The following is a 20,279-nucleotide window of genomic DNA, read 5'->3' as shown; positions in this document are numbered from 1 at the left end:
AAATAATATTATATTAATAAAAAGGAGTTAACTGAAAAGTAACTTAATTTGAATGACTGATAGTTCTTCCTCTGAAATAGCTTCCATAATTCCTTCTTTGAATTTCCATTGTTTTCCTATCTATGATAAATTCTCTTATTTTGAAATTTGAGGGAGGAAAAAAACCTTTGGCATAGTGATAAAATTGCCCTTCACCTGATGTTTAAAAATAAGAATGTATCTAAACAGATTTTTTTAAATGGACACAGATGGCAGGTTTGTGAAACTTGGCATAAACTTTATCTTCTTTATTGAGAAATGGTAGTTAGGGGAGTTTAAAGAAGCTCATGGGATGTTATAAATTAATTTCTGAGCATGTCTGAAGGACATCTGCTCAGGTTGTAAGAGAGCTGAACAAAGCTGTACCCATTCAGTACATCACTGGACACTCTGCACATGCAGCTGTCTGCTTTCAGGCAGTTGTTCCCCCTCGCACATGAGGGATTTGTGAATGTCTCCATGAATTACGTGAAGCAATATCTTCCAGGAAATCTCAAGAGGCAGAAAATTACAGGTTAATGTCATTTTGAGAGATTTAGCAATTTTTGTTGAATTTACAACATTATCAATATTCTTCTAAACAAAAAAGCAAAACCCTCGGCACTACATAGCGTGGAAATACCAGTGCTGGAGACAGAAAGACAAATAGAATATACCACAGATATCTGTTACTGGCTTCATATTACAATGAAGAAATGTGTATAGGCAGTGAATCAAAGCAGAAAGACGGCAGCTCTGCACCACCATCCTTACACTTATATGTATTCAAATACCTCAGTATTTGCTTTCAAATACAACAGATATTTATTGATTAAATGACAACTCCAAAAACACATACTGAAGATAACCTAAAAAAGACAGATAAAGACAATTAGACACAAAGGAGTAAATTTATATATGTAAAAAAATGTAGTTTTTATTCATTTCCTTTGCAGTGGTATCTAAAAGAGTCCCAGCTAGTCTAATCACATGCTGAGGAGCTATAAAGAAATGTAAATTAAAGTAGAAAAAGAAGGACTTTGTCTAATATTGCTAATAAGTTTAACAAATGGAGCCTGTTCCTTTTTTCGGTGCAATAACAGTAACCCTCTCAATGAAAACGGATCCAGAATATCACTGTGTGATAGTAGCGCTTTCTGAAAAGGTGTCTTTTTTCTTTGGTTAAAGAATCAGAAATAGGTAAGATAATAGCTACCGGTGTGAGGTGACACGATGAACAAAAGTAACACATGTGGAACTCAATGTTGTCGATCTTTGTGGGTACATTGGGTATATAGTAGTAGTCCAGAAATGTGTAGACTGTTATGGTGCAGTCATTCAATTTCTATCTAAATTAACCTGCAAAAGTGTCAGATTTGCATTAACCCGAGGCAAAAAAAAATATTGTATAGTGTCACTTTTCTTCCCCTTTAGCCAGTAGGATTTCATATTTCTATGGAGGCACATAACTCAAAAATTTGTCCATCTTAGCCTCCAAACAATTATTTACTGAATGGGGATAGCTCAATGTCTAAGTCCCTATAATGGAGAATCATCAGGCACATTAGCAGAATTACGTCAAACTATTAAAATTATTGCTATTTGAATAGCGGTTCATTCCTGGGTATATGTTTATGAGGTATTCTTTTGTTTCATGTTTAATCTTTTTGTTTTCCCTTCCAGGAGCTGGAGTTTTCCAACCTGTTTGCAGTCCTTCACTGTATCCACTCATTCTTTGCGGCCAAAGTGGCTTGTTTGGACCCTTTGTATGTAGGCAGTCAAGCCACAGCTTCTGCTGCTCCCACAGCTTCTGGTACTGGCAAATTAAAGTATACTACTTGACATCTCACATTACAGCACTGCCACTTAACAACAAGACATAACAATGTATAAATATTCATAAGATGTAGACCTTTGGTGAACCATGTATGTGGAAACCAATCCTGGAGGCAAGACATCTTGCAGCATCAGCAGATAAATGGTCACGTGGGATCATAAATTCATCTCTGTTCTGCAAGACATCAGTAAATAATCCTAGTTGAAACCCCAGAATAGGATGGATATGCTTTTAGTATGATCTATTTGTACTTACATAGTGCTTTAAGCAACACTGGAAGCAAAGGAATAAATGAAGAAATGAAGCACTTCAGTATTTAATAAAATTTTCAAATTGCTGTAATAATACACAAATAGAATTGTCATTTTCCTGTTTTCAGATGTTTTTTATGACAATATACTAAACTCTGAATATGAACTCAATACCCTATCATTATAGCATAAATGACATAAGAACGAGCAACAAGCGTATAGTACTTGGTGACAAGGAGATAAGCATGAAAAGGCTTGTGTAAGTATCTCCTCAAATAAGAAAGCACTTTAAGCACTGTTGTAAATCCATAGTTGTGTCCATACATGGAGTCATGCTACTTTTTCTATTTTGTTCTCTTAGTTTAATAGTAACAACAACAATGATATAGCCATATTGGACTGACACATTTAAAAAAAGAAAGAAAAAAAACAAGCCACAAAAAGCAAAACATCTTTCCATGAGTAAGTCCCTCTTCTTTAAGTAAAAATAATGTAATATAAATTTAATTTAAATTACAAATTAAGTGCAAGTGCACAAAATATCATGTCTGCTGTTTACTTCCTCCTTTTCTTGCCAAGAATTAAATTCTGTAAATCTAATAATCTTTGTTCACAAGACTTAGCTGTTGAATTTGTTTCAGAGACAACCCACCTAATACATTGTTTCCATGTTTAACCTTGATTTCATACTCAGGCTCTCAACAAAATAGACATTCTACGTTATGCTTGAAAAATGAGTCTACTCTTTGAATCCTTAATAATTTTTTTTTTTAATATATTGTTAGTAAAAGACAGGAATAAATTAAATAACCTGTAAAGAATAGATGACAAAATGCATAATGTCTTTGTATGTTAAGAATATTACATTACTCTGGACCACATACCAGTTCCAGAGTATTATTTAATGATGAAATCTGAGGGAGTTGTAAAATTTAAATTAATAACTTTATTTAAATATCATTTTGCAAATAGTTTAATTTTGTCCTATTACACACATCAGTGAAGATGGAAAAATGGTGGGAGCATGTGTGGTATATAGCTGAAACAAAGAAAAGGGTGAGGGATTTTTTTTGCCAGACAGGATAAGAGAACCTAAAGAACTGTAAGAAGAACAGTTAGTGCAGCTACAGTGTGTGCTTAACATTTTAAATAGTACTTTGTGGGGTTTCTGTTTATTATACTGAAATCAAAACTTCTTCCCCCCCCCCCGACTTCTTATAAAAGCACATAGCTTGTGAAGATTATGGACACCATCTGCCCTCTTTAGCAGAAAGACTAGTTCTGTCACATCCCTTTCCACATATTAAGATAATTTAAACTTCAAAAATGAAGCCAGAGGAAAGCTTTTTCAGAATGGGAACAATTCAAAATGCAAGGCAGGGACAAAAAATGAATGAACTGCAGGGGCAAATCATGTCTTGGTTTTTTTGCTTTGCATTAGAAGTATTTGGATTTATGTGTATGAAAGTACCCTTGCCTTGAAGTATAGCTGATCTCACTTGATACTAGTTCCAAATAATCTGAAAATATATTTTCTGGGGACTTTTATCACTTTCAAATGCCTTTCAGTACATGCTTACTTCTTATTTTCCATTGGTTACACATTTATTTTCCATTCTAAATACAGTGGAATGATGTCATAATCCAGCTATTAAATTCTTTCAGTGTCATCAAAATCCAACATTTCCATAGTCATCATCGTGTGATTGTTTATATGAACTGTCCCTAAATAAGGGGGTCACATCCTGATCTCTGAACGACACATAAAACTACCATGGCTGTCTGTGGGATCTCGAGTTTTTTCCTGAGAGAGTACACACCCCAGACATTTTGAATCCAAAGCTACAACAGTCTAAGGGGTTTAACGATGGCAACTCAGGCACTGTCCTTGTCAAGAAAGCATATACTGGAAACACAAATTTTGACAGAGCACTGACAGCGCTGAAAACAGAAGCCTGATATCTGTTAATCACAGTTCTCCTCCTTTGTGCTCCTGAATCATCTCCTTCCTTTCAGTGCACTGCTGTGGCATTCAGCTATCGCAGCGTTGGCATGTGCTAACACCTCAGTAAATGCTCTGCTGGTAATAGCAGAATCTAAACCTAATCAGCTGCCAGTCGAATGTTTTTCCTTCAACCGTTATGTGCACAGTTGTACCACTGAAACCAAGAGTTGTTTAAGGGACGTTGTTTAATGTGCTTAAATGAACATAACATTTACCCAAAACAACAGAAAGTGTGTCATTGCAAATTGCTGTAGATTAAGGGATTCCATGATATGAAAGCCCCCCCAAAAAATTTAAAAAAAATGGTCCTTGTGCAGAACTGAGTTAATGACATGAACTTTTAGGACTCTACCAATGTATTCTAGAGATTTCTGTCAAGTATTCTGCTGTACTCATCAATGAGACTTTTGTAACTGGGCATTAAATATGCAACATTTAAGAGACAAACTTTAGCCTGTAAATTAATTTTTTTTGTTTTTCTAAACCCCTATATTTCAAAGAGCTAAACTGGTGGGGCTTAATCAATACTTTTATTTTCAAGAAGATAAGAGTGATGTGAGAATATAAGATAAGGCCATAGCCTTGACTGTAGGTCAGCGTTGGTTTGTAAATGCAGCAGGGGTTTGTGCACTGACCCCACAGAATATTCAGAGGTGACTGCGTGCAGGCTTGCTCTTTTAGAGCAAGTTGGTTTGAAATTCAGTCTTGAACCATAGAGGGAAAATTTTAAACTCTGTGTTATAACTAATCCTGAAATAGCAAAATATAGTTTACAAACATATTAAATGGCTATATTTCTAATTTAAATACCTACAGGAGATTCCCATTTAAAGCATAGTGAACTTCATACGCGTATGTCAAAACCCAGGCTTTATGTTGCAGCCTCTCATTTCACACATAACATATAATGAATACAAGTGTTTTGTAAGTCAACACAGCCCAGTGACAATGAAAAAACACAATTATAATGAGCTATCAGCTTTTGCTAAAAATCTGTATGCAAGTGAAAGCAAATATTTTAACCAAAAAGAGCAAACCAAACAACCCATAGCATAAAATATAATTTGTTCTCTTTATGTCATGATATTCTTAAATAAGTTTAATAAAAAAATTCTTTATAGTGCTGTGCCTATTGAAGTGATGTTATATAGTATACCAAAAACGTGTACTCTTAAGTATAACTAAATATATTTGGTTTGATTTGCTTTGCTTTATGATGGAAATTTTAGATGATCTGACCTTCACAGAACTAACCATATGCTAGGTTATAGTGTTAGCATAATTTTATTATGAAAGTGTTACCGATTTTAATACATGTTATTCTGGATTTCATCAGTGAATTAATACATTTCATTTCCTACATCTGTTCAAAAATACAGTTCCAGATTTTCAAAAGAGCTTTCCATTCCAGTAGCATGAAGGCACCTTTGAAATAAAAATCAGGATATTTTAAAATGTTGGCCATTTTATTTTGTTAATTAAGTGCAGCAAGAAGTTTGTGGAGACAAATTAGTTGTAAGTGGGTTGTTTTTTAAAATCAGTAATTTAAAGTTTTGTCTATTCAAGCTAGAATTCATAAGAATGCAAACCAATAATATACAGTATCAATATGCTTTGAGATGAGATTCATGAAAAATATTATTTTCCAAAATAGTCCTTGATTCCACAAAAATATATTTATTTACTTTGTGCGTGTAGACTTTATCAGAACAACTCAAAGTAGATAAATAAACATGAGTAGGTGGTTGTCAATACTGCAGCCTATTACTCTAAATGTGATTCGGTTTATTCAATGCCTTAAGATGTTTCTGACATCAAACAAAATATTAAAAAAGCTGTGAATGTACAGTTTCTGCCCTTGGAAATTCAGCAGCTTCGCTACATATTGTCTAAATACCCTCAAGTACTCCCTATGCCAAAAAGAAACACCAGTTTTCATTCTGGTATGGCTATTCCAAGGAACCTTTTGGAAAATGTAATTTTATTATTATTAAACACTAATCCTTGTTTTGCACTTTCCATTTCCTTACAGGGTCTGGTCTCTGAAAAAGTGTAGTGTCTGAAAAATATTTAAGCTGATTTTAAAATGTTCAGTCTTGGGCAATTATGACTTTGAACTCGCACCTCTGACCAGTTCTGCATGATGAGAAATATGAGAGACTCACTCAAGCTCCCGAAATTTAAGTACCTGTCTTAGATGCCTAAGGCAGGACTTGAGGCTCTCAAAAGGGAAATACAAGGTAGCTTAGTATCTCTGAAGGTGTGTGTGTGTCTCTCTAAGAGCTAGAGGTGCTTCTACATTAGTGTTTTCATTTTATCAGGAATGTGCTTTTGAAGTCAGGCTCCTGCCTGCTACCACTCACTGTGCTATTCTTCGTATCACAGAGCTCTTTAAGCACATGAACTGGGTTTTTAGGATGAAACTATACGAGCATCACACCTATATGAGTTCCAGGTCCTAATGGGCTTTCAGACCATGCGGTCCAACCGAAATGAGTCCAGAGGAAAAAACCCTCTGAGATGCTAACAGTGAGGCTGCCAGCTCCTGGTGCCAGCCGTTTCTGTCTCTGCAGTGACTGCTGCTCATGCAGGTGCTTGAAGGACCCTAGAAAGCCGAGCTTCACAGTGTAGCCCTCCAGACCTTAGTGCCTGAAGGGGGATGCTGCGCTGCAGCAAGGGGCAGAATGAAGCTGAAGAAGGCTGATGGGTGCCTAGGGCAGGTTATTCTGCATCACCTCACCGCACCAGGACAGTACTGACTGCAAGCAGGCTACCCCGTGCTGGTCAGCCCTCTCCCTGCTGCATCTTTCTCCCTATCTACGGCAAATACACACCTGAATGCTTGCTCTGAGGTCCCCAAGCACACTTCCCTGTCCCCTTACCCCCTTTGCTCAGACAGACCTTAAAACTGTACTCTCAGGTACATAACAGAGCCGCTAGACCTCCTAGATAGTCAGGGGACAGTATTAAGGATTATGGCAAGGACATCTGTGTACCAGTAAGAGTGCTTGAGTGTGTGATTAACATTCAGGTTAAGGCAAATAGTCATATCTGAGCTTAAGTGCTTTCCTGACTTGGAGGGTTCTTAAGTGCAATTTTAGTATTTTCCTGGGATAAGGTCTGTAATGTCAACACATACCTACTTGCTTGGCTCCTTTTTCAGGAAGTTTAGCAGAGATAGCAGTTCATATTCTGTTGGAATCATAGAGAAAAGCATAGGAATACTGTAATGAAAAGAAATTTCTGTTTGGATTCTGTATATTATTACAGTACATTACATAATCTATTAAAATACATTGAACAATGTAAAACTGAATGCTTTCATTTACATAACCTAGTCAGTTTTCACTATGGTATACAAGCCTTCCACTTTCAACAACTTTCTCCACAAGAATCCCAACTATGTATTATAGAAATCCTTTTATTATTCAGTATATACTAATATATAATGCATAGTGTGTGTGTATGTATGTGTGTGTGTGTATATATATATATATTAGTATATACTAATGGAAGCTATTCAATATATAATAACAAAAGTTACATATTAGGCACAACTATAAAACAGAAGCATAAATCCATGAAGCTTTACATTTAAAAACTTAATCTTACAATACTATAAAGAAAAATATGTATATTAGTTGAAAAAATGGCTATTTTTGCAGGATATGCACAATCCGGATATACAATAATAAATTGATAAATATTAATTGATTTACTATTTCATACCTCCAGGAATTTTGATTTTTTAATTATTCTTATCCCTTTAGCATATTTACAATATATGTCATAAGTTTTAATTTGTTATGGTTAAAAATGACTGAAAAAATGTAATAGAAAGTGCTATATATTTTATAAATATGAAAAAATTAAGAAAAACTATTCAAATTATTTATTTAATTTTTAGTTATGGTTTTGTGGTTGTTTGTAATATGTATTTGTGACAAACACAAGTCACCTGGTTGTTTAAGCTCATTAATGTACCACTAATAAAATGCTATCTTCTGTTTTGTTTTTGTTATGTTTTGTTTTGTTTCTTTTTGTAATGGAACATAACAGAATAAAATAGAAAATAAATACTTTTTAAACTAATTTTTTGCATTCAGTCATACAGTGTATGAGTTTTATATCATTGAAAACCAAGTCTGAGAGATCAAGAAAATGCTTGAAGAACCTGGGTGGCAAAGTTATTTCCCAACACCATGTTCAACTGTTTATTTAATAGAAAAAATGACGATTCCTTACTTGAATGATCATTTCCACGAGGCATGTCACACATTTAAAGTCTGCCTAGGATTTTGGAAATATCCGCCTTTCCCGTGTCTATGAAGCTTGCCTACAACTAGATTATTTTACCACACAGCCACCAGATTATTTTGCTATTGACATTTAATTGCTTAGGAATGTTGGAATGAACTTGGGCCTGATATTGCAGTCCTTGAAGGTATTTTTTGGTACATCTTTGCAATCAAACAACTTTCAAATAGTGCTGCAACTACTGGAAAAAACCCAACTTTGATGCGTTCAATTTTGTTTCTCTTTTTCCCTGACTGAGGGAAGAGATGCTAGAAGAAAGGGAGCCCCTGCTTTTATTTAGGCACCTTTGTACCTTTTCAACAATTTAGGGCGAGAGTCTGCAGTGCACAGCTCGCAGGCACGTTTTTGGTGCCTTTCTTGTGCTCCCAGTGCAGAGAAGCCAGGTAAGCTCCCTTGTGACAGTACTGCTATCACCTTTCTCTCCCACCCCCTCCTCAAGCAGTCCCCAGGGCTTTCTTGGACCTCAAGCTGGGGTTGCCTTCCTCAGTTCTGTACCCAAGGAAATCTCCCTTGCTGGCCCTAGCCCTTCCAGCATGTTGAAGAGAAGGGAAAAAAAAATTAAGTTTGTTGTAATTATAAGTGTGATGAACACTTTGTGCTGAAAAAATCCTCAGTCCCAGATGTGATTCACCTGATGTGGGTTAGCAAACATACATACCTCTGTAAATCACTTCAGTTAGTTTCGTGTGTCTCAAGTTTGTTTTTACACCACATTTAACTGAAAAGCCAGAAAAAAAAAATGAAAGGAGAGAAGTCTTTAAAAAAGAGGTGAAGAGAACAATAGAATATTACAAAGTTAGGAAAATCTTGGAAGTAAATATATTCCAAATGTACAGGAATCCTATTACAGCTACCATTTCCATTTGCCCTTTAAATAAGAATTACATATTGGGAACATGAACTCACATAGAACTGAAAGGTTTGTTTATCCTGGAAATACCTATTTTCTTCTGAATTATCATTTTTAATCTAGCATCTTTTACATCTTCCCCATAGGTTTTGACCTCAAATGACCTTGTAATCAAAGTTTCTTAAGATACAGTCCTTGAATGAGTTTCTTTAAATTCATGGTACTTATGTTCCACAGCTAAGATACTTGTTTCCAAGCCCTACAACAATTTATTCTTGCAAACTTTAAAATGAATTGTGACCTATTTACCTGTGCATTTGATCAATATAAGTTAGTATAATATTCACTTACGTGTTCACTGTAATATTCATTCATCTTATCAATGATTAAGTTGTACAGTTCCCTAGTGTTTCTTTTTCAGTATTTTGACACTAGCTATTCCTACATTTGCTTATGAAGTAGTAACCTTTTATTTTTTTAAGTATTCTTCAAATGCAATTCCCTTTACAAATAGAAAACTATGTTCCTTAATTTCCTTATCAGAAAAAAAAAAAAAAAAAAATTCTCTTTAGTGCTATAGTTAATATTGCTATGCAATTGTTCCAGAAAAGTGAAGAGAGGGCTTTACCATACAGTAAGTATTGGGCATTGTTGGCTATGTGCCTTATGTATTTTATGTGCACACTCTTTTCCCAGATCTGAGCAGAATTTCTTCCCAGCCCTTTCCTTCTTTGCCATGTATGGCACAGGTGCTTGCCACAGGAGCTGGATCCAGACTCCGTAGCACTGTGGACAAAATTTTATTAGTCAAAAAATGCTGGGGTAGGAAGGTTTAATCTGGTCACAGGAAGTGAAAGGACTACACCTTCTGCTGGTGGGAGTTGTTATTGCTACTGGGAGGAACAGCCAGCCCCCTTCCAGTACCCCAGCAGCAACCCTTCTTCCTCTGCTCCTTCCCCGGCGGCAGTGTCACCTTCCTCTGCTGGCCTGACTTTCCAGGAACGCAACAGGTGCAAAGTAGGGTGTTGTGTATGGCAGTTTTACTGCCCTGACCCTCCAAAGCTATTTCTTTAGGTAGATCTGTTATTAAAGTTCAGCAAGGAGCCTAAAATATAAGGAAAATCTTAAATGGCTGAGCACAGAGGAATCCATTCTGTATTCTCCCTTCAAACAAATTATAGCACATTTATAAAAATGTTACCAACGTATTAGTGACAGTTGCTTTCTTTTGCTTATTTTAATCACTCAGTGAATGCATTTATGGCAATAGAATAACTGCAGTATTAGACACTGATCTAGAGGGGATAATCACTTCATCTTCTCTAGGGAAATTTCAGTGTTTTCAGGGAACTCTCTAAGCATGGAGCACATGCTTGACACAGATAAGCCTATGGAGCTTCTGTTCCCAAAGTGGAGGCTCCCCAGTGTGCCACCACGGATCCTTCCTTAGATGTTCAGTGTTCATCCAAGGAGCTCTGCACCATGGTCCTCTTGTCCTTGTACAGACATATTCTGGCAATCAACCAAGATACAACTGCAAAACTGATAGGTGTAGGTCAGGTCCTACTGCCTAGTGGACTCAGGATGGGAAATTAAGGAGGCTACACTAAGAACCCATTTTTATAAAGCACTGAATACACTGTTGTGAGGATGAAAATTTTGAGTACCTCTGATGTAGGAAAGAGCTTAAGGTGGTGAGAACGAGGAAAAGGGAGTATATTTCATTGTCCTTCAATAATATACTGTGAATCAAAAGATAAATTTAGCTTTTTACTAGAAGAAGGATGAGAAAAAAAATCTATTTAGAGAGAGAGCCAATGAACTTCAAAGCATTTACACTTGTATCACTGGTATGGTGAAAAGGAAACATTGACTGGCCCAAGTGATTATGGTAACAGCTATGTATCACCAGTCTGGAGATGATTTAAAACTCAAGAGGCCATAAACAGAGTTTTATTCTTTTTTCCTAAAGGACACACCATAGAGGAGTACCACCGAGTGCAGCAAAGGCTCGGATCAGGGCAACACCACAAACAACTTATGTTCTGTTCACACCAGAAGACAAATATTTGCAAGAAGCATGAAGTTAAGGCCTTCCACCATTTCACAAGAAGCAGGAGCTCAGATTATGGTTAACGTGGAAACTCAAAGGTGAAGGGAACTCATACCTGGGTGGTTGATGTGGCTAGGAGCAGTTTCACAGGAGTATGCACAGGGTTCCTCCCTAATAGGGACATTAAGGGCCCCAGTGCTGGTGTAGTGTAAGAGAGAGCATCTGATCTGTCTGAGCGGATTAGAGGAACCTAATGACCTATTGTGAAGGACCAAGGGGCTTGTGAGATGGTAGGAAAATGTTCAGAGGAATATAAATTTAGGAAGAACAGCCTGAGTCACTGAATCTTATCCAGCTTCTTCAGGCAGTCATGTCATATAACCCATCTCACAAATATTTAAACTTCATCTTAAAAGTAATTAGGCTTTTTGGCCCTCTTCCTCTTGTTGGAAAGCCTTCTGGAATCTCACTGCTCTGATTGTTTGAAACGGTCTTCTAATTTCCAGCCTAAGCCTATTTGTAACTAGTCTATATCTATTTGATTTTGTGCCAGCATTATCCCCTAATTTAAATAGTTCTTTTCCAGCCCTGGTGTCAGTCCCCCTTTTCCCCTCCTCTCCTCGATATATTTATAGCAAGCAATCATATGCCCTGACAGCTTTCATTTTGCTTGAATGCACAAGCCAAGCTCATACAGAAGATGTCTATACAGTGCAGTGAAATTTGGTGCAGAGATTCCTGAGCTATTGCTGACTCCAGCTGATATGTCTACCTCTTGTGCTGCAGCAATACCAGCTCAGGGCCAGAAGCAGTTCATCGACTTTAATGCAGTTTAAGATAATAAATACAGCCCATCAGCACCACACCGTGATATACTGCTTACAGAGCAGATAAAGTCCATGGCAGCTTAGGGCTCTCTGCACTGCTCTTCATTGCTCATTGCTAATCTGGTTCCCTGGCTTGTTTCCATACTGTCCTAATGGGATGCAGTCTTACTCTAAATCTGCTCCAATTTGACTTTTTTCCCCTGACTGTGACTACTTCTGCACCTTAAACCATGCTCCAGATATGATCTCCCTTACGTCCTGCCCTATGGCCGTAATATTTGTCGACTGTCTGCAAAGACTGTGATTGGTTGCATGAGTTATTTCTGTGGCTGCATCACACTGGTGACTCACAGGCATCTTGTGAAAAGCTAGTATATCATGGACCTACTTGTTCCTCTAGTTGTGTGATCAGCTCTCAGCTCATCAGTAATGAGGATGAGGTATAGGAACAGGACAGTTTATCACCCAGAAGATAAACTAGGAGTCTTTCTCTTTTTTCCCCCTACATTATGGGAAAGGGGAGGCAGGGAGAAATGAGCCATCATTTTAGGAGTTAGCTTTCAGTGAGACAGCTCCAAGGGGTGTCAGGCTAAAGATGCAGATTTGGATGCAAATCTTTTTTTTTCTAGGAGGCAGGTTAGAGGATTTATATGCCAGTCCTCCCCTTTCCACATCTTTTGACTTCCAGCCGTGACTGAATAGAAGAAAATAAAAAGCCTTGTAAAGAGCAAAGGAGAAAGAATGAAAGGCTCATAGGAAACCTTTTCTTTATGGTCTTCCAGAGGTAAAATATCTCCAGCATTTACCAAGTCTTGTTTCAACTTTGCAATCCGACAGTTTATTTCTGAGTGACTAATCCTTCTTTTTTTTAACCCTTGCAGTTGGATTATATTCAGGCAGCCTTGGTTGGGACAGAACTCTAACGACAAAATCAGCACTATATTCTAAATACTTCATCCTGTTTGGGCCAGAGAAATCACATTTTTCAAAGCCCATTCTCACTTTAGGTGAGCAGAGATTCTAGAACACAAATAACACAATAAAAAATTTTAAAAGTTTCAATGGGTGGGGTATTCTTTTTTTTGTTCTGTCTTGTTTTCTTTTTAAATATGAGCAGGTGAAGCTCAATGAATCAATGGCATTACCTTTTTTCTTCCTGTACATAAATGAAATCTTGTGAGTCCATTTATTTTGACTGCGATGTGATCAGTCTTGAGGACTTTAAAAAACAGAAGTGCAAATTAACACAAAATCAACAAAAAACTGATTTGCAAGGATTAACCTCAGCTAGGAGTCTGGGGAATTATCTGAAGTTATTAATAGCTTCTGCAAAACAGCATTTGTTTTAATGAAAAGGAACATTAAATTTTAAATTTATATATATATTCACCATTAGCTGTAAAGTATGAGTTATGATTTGTTTCTATAGAAAGAAAAATAACTTCTGATACATGATACGTCAGACTGCCTTATAGTAAATACATAAATTTGGCTAAACTTAAATCAGATAGTGTGGTGGCTGTATTGCAAAATGATGGATGGCTGTTTAAAACAGTGTTTCACCCCTGCCATTTGGCAGCTGAGAGGTATTGCAGCTGAGCCTATGAGCAGATTCATGAGAAGTCTATTGAGTCCATTGGTACAAGCTAGTACCATCACCTTCTCCGAGTAAGGCTGTCTTGTTCCTGTGTCCTTCACAAAAAGGCCTGTGTCAACCTGATCTTTTCTAATCTCAGTGAGGGAGACTTCTGGTCCTCCCTTCTATTATTTTATGGGAAAAAACACTGGCCTCACAAAATTGAGCAAAGATGAGAGACAATCGTAGTGTCATAGGCTAGTTCAGGAGGACATCTCCAAACTCCCATGCCCCCAGATGAGAGGATGTTAGAGCATTATAACCATTTTTTTTTCTAATCTTAAAGTTATTTTTATAATTCTCCAGTTTTATGATAGATAGTACCTACCTTTGGTTTTAGGAACATTAGCAATCTTCAGTCCATTCCTGCATGAGAGAAGCAGAAAAGAAAGAAGGTCTCTTTATAAACTCTTTGCTGTTAAATACTAAAGTTGAATAATATGATTTCTATCTCTATAAGGTGAATAAGATATGCTATATTTTATTATATACTGATGTTTTAATTAGACTAATTTCATTTATTATATCGCTATTGTGATTGTCCTACATTTTGCCCTCATATATCTGTCTACTCCCACTTCTAAAAAAAGAGTTTTTATGGGAATGTCTCATTACAAGAACTGCCTTCCAAATATTTAGGTGCTGCTTCCATTCCTGTGCTTGCTAGTTTAGTTATAGTAGGTTCTGCATTTTTAGTATTTCCATTCACCTTTATGAAAGGGGGGAGAGATAGGGTGTGTTTTATTAAGAACAGATAAAATGATTGCTGCTGTCTGTGAAATTATAAATCACATTTCTTGATGTTTTTACTTTAGATAAAATAAAAAAAAAGATTGTCAATGGGACTATAATTTCTTTTTATGAGCTCTGATCCTTTTTGTATATGTTAAGATAATACATGTGGGGTTTTTTTTTCCTCAGAGTTACAGGTGTATTTAGTGTTGAATCAATCCTCTAAAGTATTGACCTTTTTGTGCACTTTACTGAGGCTGAAGTATTATTCTGAGACCATGTGTGACAACCTGGGAATAAATGAAGCCACAAAATTATTGTTATTCACCTTATATACTGCTTGCGTTTTTTCAGTTATTAAATTTTGTGTGAACATGTGATCAGAAAAATGTATCTGGGATATAAAAGAAAATTTAAGATGATCTATTCCAAAAGCTGTGCACTTTCACATGTTTTGTTGAATTCCAGTACCTCAATGGCCAAATGAAGTTCTCAAGTTCCGTAAGAAAAATGTTACAAATCTCATGCTTTCAGAATCTCTTCAAGCAATCTCTCTTGTTTGCATTGTGCTCTCTCAAATAGTCCCTGGGCTCTGGCAGCTAAGTTATGTTGTTTTCATTAAACCATTTTCCTACAGCTGTTTATGCTGATGACACCATTTGCTAGGGTTTTCTTAAGCGGTATCTTTAGCTGGAGAACTTCTCTTGGCACTTTTCCGATTTTTTAATTTTCCTTAATGTGTTGCTCTTTTCAACAGATTCCTTATTAACGGATTGAAATTTCTTACCCGGGGATCCCAGGGCAGATACCCATTTCCACCAGAAAGAGACTGCTTTAAAAAAAAAAGTATCTATAGTCAATATATTGGTGATGTGTCATAAGCTTATACTCTAAAATCCTTTACTTAATCCTATTCACATGTTTAGAATTGATCTGTCAAGTACCTTTGATTCAACAGAAAAAAGTTTCCAGACTTATTTCAGATAAAGGCCTCTAGCCTTTTCATGAAGAAAATCACTCAAGAGGCAAGAGACTAAAGTATTCCTTTTCTTTTAGATTTTTTAAACCCAGTGGCAAAAACCATTGTGTACAAAAGATGGTTCACTTTAAAACACTAAAAAAACTCTGTTTTCCCTTTTCTTTTTTTTTTTCAGTTCTGTGAAGGCCACAATTAAAAATAAACCTTTCCCTACATATCAATAACTTATTATTTTGAGACCCTAACTGCATGGTATTTATTGACAACTGTTGACTTTTTTGTTAATGAACATTTGTATGAATTTAATTCACTGGCTCCTTGGATGTCATCAGGGAGTGGTGGGCTCTGGTAGGGTGCTTTGTGCAAAGTCTCTCTGAAGTTCCTTATTTCTATATTTTGTACTTTCACCCTCTTTCTTTTCTTCATTTGTTGTTCCCTGTGACTGTTGGCTTTTTGCTGATTTCTTTTCCCTTAATCTTTACCCCTTCTCAAGGAGGGCTTTGAGATTTTTGTCACAGACACCCAGTCCTAAGGGAAAATCTGAAAGGACAGGAAATAAGAGATGATACTTAGAGATATTTCATACTTCTGCACCATCCTGGAATTGGTGATGATGGAAGACACATCCATGCCTTGTCTGTTTAGTACTCTTTTTAGACCTGTTGTCTGCGAAGTTACCTAATCCCTTTTAAATTTGCCAATATTGTCTGCTCCCACAAACTCTTGTGACATCAAATTCCAGAAGCTCATTTTATGAAGAATTATCTTCTTTTGTGTGTTTTAAACCAACCTAATATTAGTTTGATCAAAAGCCTGTGTTTCAGCCCAGTTGGATTTGGTGCTGAAGTGACCTTGTCCATCACCTCCATGATTTTGTAAACCTCAGTCATATTCCCCACCCAGCTTCCTCCTTTCCAACTTGAAGAGTCACAGCCTCTTCAGTCTCTCCTCAGGAAGAAGCTGCTCTATCCCCCTCATTGTTTTAGGTATTCTCCTCTGTATCTTACCTGACTTGATTATGTCATTCCTGAGATGTAGAGGCCAGAACTATGTACAGTGCGATGGTCTGAGACAGCAGGATTTCAGTTAATAGCAAAATAAGACCCTCTGGCTTTCTCTCAGTATCCATTCTGACCATACTCATTGCTGGTACCTTTTGTTTCTGCTGCTGCAGGTGGAGCCAAGTATAATTCAGCCTCACGGAGCCACAATTTAGACTATTTTCCCTTAGATAAATTACTTCATATATTTATGTCCACTGAAGCTCAACTACTACCTTTTAGTCCAAAGTCCTTTTTCAGTACCTTGTCGCTAGCACAGCATTTGACTGCTTGCAAGAGGTTAACATGATCTACAAATTTGTAGATGCACTGCATAGCCCCTTCTCCATGTCCTGGAAAGTTGAATAAGACCGGTCACTGGAGGAATCCACTGCTGACTCCTCCAGCTGGGAAAATAATTATTAAGTTCTAGCCTTTGCTTCCTATCTTTAAAATGTCCTTTCCTCTAACCTGGTAACAGCTCAGTTTCTTTAATAGACTTGGGTGTGGAACACCATCAAAGTCTTTTTAAAAATCCAGTTATATGATAAAGGTCTCTCCTTTATCCATGGGCTAAGTGACACTCTCATAGAAGTCCAGCAAGTCAGTGAGGCAGCATTTCCCTTCTCAGAAGATTTTGATTCTTCCTCAGCATACTATTTTATGCATATACTCAGTAATGTCATTCTTTATTATAGACACATCTGCCTTAGCAATGAGTGAGACTCAGTGGTCTGCAGCTCCCAGGATCCCCTCCAGAGCCCTTTTTTGTAGGCACAAACATGGGAAACTAGAGATGAGATAAGTGCTGGTATTTGTCTCAGTGGCAGTTTGTAATTGTATCCACCTTTGCCATAGTCCTTCGGTTTTACAGCTGAGTTCCTTGGGTGATTGACATCTTATCCTAATGACATCTCCTTGGTTTCACACATGTATATTTCTTTCAAAATGCTATTGCTCCTGCAACCTACCTGGTACCACCACCACACTAGGTGTGGGAATCTCCCCCAAATCCCCAGACAGACTCAAAGAATTTGTTGAGCTTCTTTCTTACCCCTGAAAGTAATTTTTATGTCCTTGTCCCTAACTGTTTGATGACAATAATTTATTAAAATGCAAAACAGTTCTGGACTTATTTTTTATGTATGTCGCTTCTTTACTTTTGACCACAGCCTGAAATGTTTCTTAACATTATAAACACATGTATAGAAACATTTTTATGCTTGTTAGCTATCAGGTCTTAATCCACTTCAAGTTGAAGCAGGGAAATAAAGTATACCATGTACCACAAGTAGCTTCTATTTTTTGCAAGTCCTAAATGATAGAAATTCAGTGTTGGGGGGTAGGGGTTGGGGAGGGTAAATAAAAACATTTCTGTTTTCACTTGTCTTATTTGTATTCTCCTCTACAGGAGATCAAAGTCTCCCCATGGTGCCAAGCTCACAGTTTGAGAACTGCTGCTTTACACTTAAGGCAATATGAGGTATAGAGAAAGAACAGGAAACACGTCTTGGAAGCGGTCAGTAGTTTATTACAGACTCTTTTGCTTTACCAATAGTACCTTATATGATTTTTAATTTTTTCTCTGTAGGATTAAATTAAAGCTCACAAATAGCAGAAATGAGAATTAGATGTTTTCTGAAAAAAAAACCCTTTTCCTTCTCCCGAGGATCATCTATGTAGTCAGAATTGCAATTGTGGGCTTAGGAAAACAGGAATGTTTTCCTGAATCTTTTAACTTGTTTGCTATTGGCAAGTCATTTACCTGCCTTATGGTTTAATTTTCTCACCTCAAAAATGACCATACCAGCTTAAAATATTTTGAGATCTATTGAAGAATAGTGATCATGCCTACTTAAGAGAATGGACATACATTCCTTCAGGCAAGTCTATCATATCAAAGTTACGTAAGTCAGAATGATACATTCAGAGAAAGATATAAAATTATCCCTTTGTGCTTAAAAAGTAACAGGATTTTGTATTAAATAAGGAGAAGTATCTTTACTCAGAAGTGGAAGATTTTGAATCATTCTGCTGAGATACGTTGTCATAAAATGGACATCTGTTTTTGAAATAATTTAATAAGCTAATTTATGCTACAAGCTTTCATAAGAATGCAAACTGAAATGTAAATTTAAATTAAAAATACTTTAGTTTTTAACATCCCACAGTTTTGAGTAGCCACAGTGCCTGTCGCGGGGGTTGGAGCAGGTACAGTGCCTGTCGCGGGGGTTTGAGTAGCCACAGTGGTTGGCTCCTCTGTTGAGGGGGTTGAAGTAGCCGCAGTGCCGGTTGTGGGGGTTTGAGTAGCCACCGTGTCTGTTGCCGGGGTTGATCTCTGGACAGTATTCTAAATAGCTGTTTAACCCTAAACAAGACCTGAACCACATTCAGGAGACATAGCAATATGAACATGCTTGTTTGAACATCCCAAGTATATTCAAAATTCTTCACCTTAATAAGCCTGACTGGAGTAAAATTTGGGAAGATCAATAACTTGACTGTCTGAAATGTATTTAATGAAAGCTATGAAATAAAGACGTTTCTAAATCCAGTCCTTCTAGATTCCTTATGTGGAGTTCTGAGGGCAAGAAAAGGATGAGGAAGAAGTTTCCAGAGTAAATCCTGTGGATATTTCTGCCTCACATTAGTGGTCAACAGGTTACATGCACACTTTGTACATCCCTACAAGCCTCTACCAGATATCTCCTGTCCTGGTTCTTTGATCTAATATGAACAGATGTGTTACATGCCAATGTTTTTTTTCATCTTTGTAAAGAAGAGGCTTTTATATGTTTTTCTTTTCAGGTCATCCTTTTCATGAGTGCCCCAAAGCAGCAAAAATTTTGCTGATGTTCACAGTGTTTCTGTAAATGTGATGCTGGAGACAGGGCCAGGTAATGACAATAAAAGGCTCATTGCAAATTATGCAATAAATATTCCCATGGCTTTTCCCTCATGGCCATGTATAACTTCTCTGCATGCTTTTTTTCCTTCCCAGGTAGCTCAGCTCTCTCCTTGCCATTGTAGCTTAAATTGAGGTAGAAGATAAATTAAGCAAGAAAATGTTTAGAAGGCACATAGGAAAAAGAAAACATAGGGAACATAAAGGGATAGCGTTAGTCAGGGAACTGTTTACTCTCTGTGGGAAGATGGCAGTTTCCTAGATACGAGCAAATCTAAAGGCAAATAGGTTCCTCACCGAAGACAGTGAACAAGAAAGGTGAAATATTCTGTTGACTTATGTATAAGTTGGAGGTGACTGGCAACTACCTTCAAGAGGGATGTGAAAAAGGGATTTGGGGACCGTGTCTTTTAATTTTATGAGAAGTGTGAGTCTTTGAAGTTGGCAGAGAAAACGCCAATAATGAGTAATATTCTCTCCTGCTTCAATGAGAATATTATGGAAAGAAATAGGTGTACTACAAATATAGATCCTGTTCTTTCTGTGGATAACCTAAAACAAATTTCTTAACTATTTGGTAATTTTGTGGCCATATTTTTTTCCTAGTGTTATGAAATGCACTAATCTCAGAATTAGGGCCACTTTCTCGGACTGGAAGAATCTCTTCTTATTTATTTTGTGTAAGACTATATCCTACTATGTTTTGTAACATTTACATTTCTTCCCTTATGATCCTGTGTCTGCTGAGGTAACCCAACATCATTCTTAAACCAGATTTTCTTTTTTTTCTGATGTTACCAAAATGCTTTATAAAAAGTAGGGGTTATAA

The 20,279-nt window shown here is 36.8% G+C and overlaps 1 protein-coding gene across 1 annotated transcript in view; it reads left to right on the top strand.

The window, feature by feature from the left end:
- LOC104080986 (gamma-1-syntrophin-like) overlaps positions 1-1,955 on the top strand; it is a 28,657-nt gene extending 26,702 nt beyond the window's left edge. The window contains exon 5 of the mRNA XM_009583562.1: positions 1,702-1,955. Coding sequence (XP_009581857.1) covers positions 1,702-1,860 — 159 coding nt within the window. The 3' untranslated portion in view covers positions 1,861-1,955. The remainder of the gene's footprint in view (positions 1-1,701) is intronic.
- Positions 1,956-20,279: the final 18,324 nt, after the last annotated feature.

Source organism: Fulmarus glacialis, unplaced genomic scaffold, assembly GCF_000690835.1.
Source record: "Fulmarus glacialis isolate BGI_N327 unplaced genomic scaffold, ASM69083v1 scaffold2228, whole genome shotgun sequence".
Lineage (NCBI taxonomy): Eukaryota > Metazoa > Chordata > Aves > Procellariiformes > Procellariidae > Fulmarus > Fulmarus glacialis.
The sequence above is the reverse complement of the archived record's forward strand: the minus strand, read 5'-3'. Positions and strand labels throughout refer to the sequence as shown.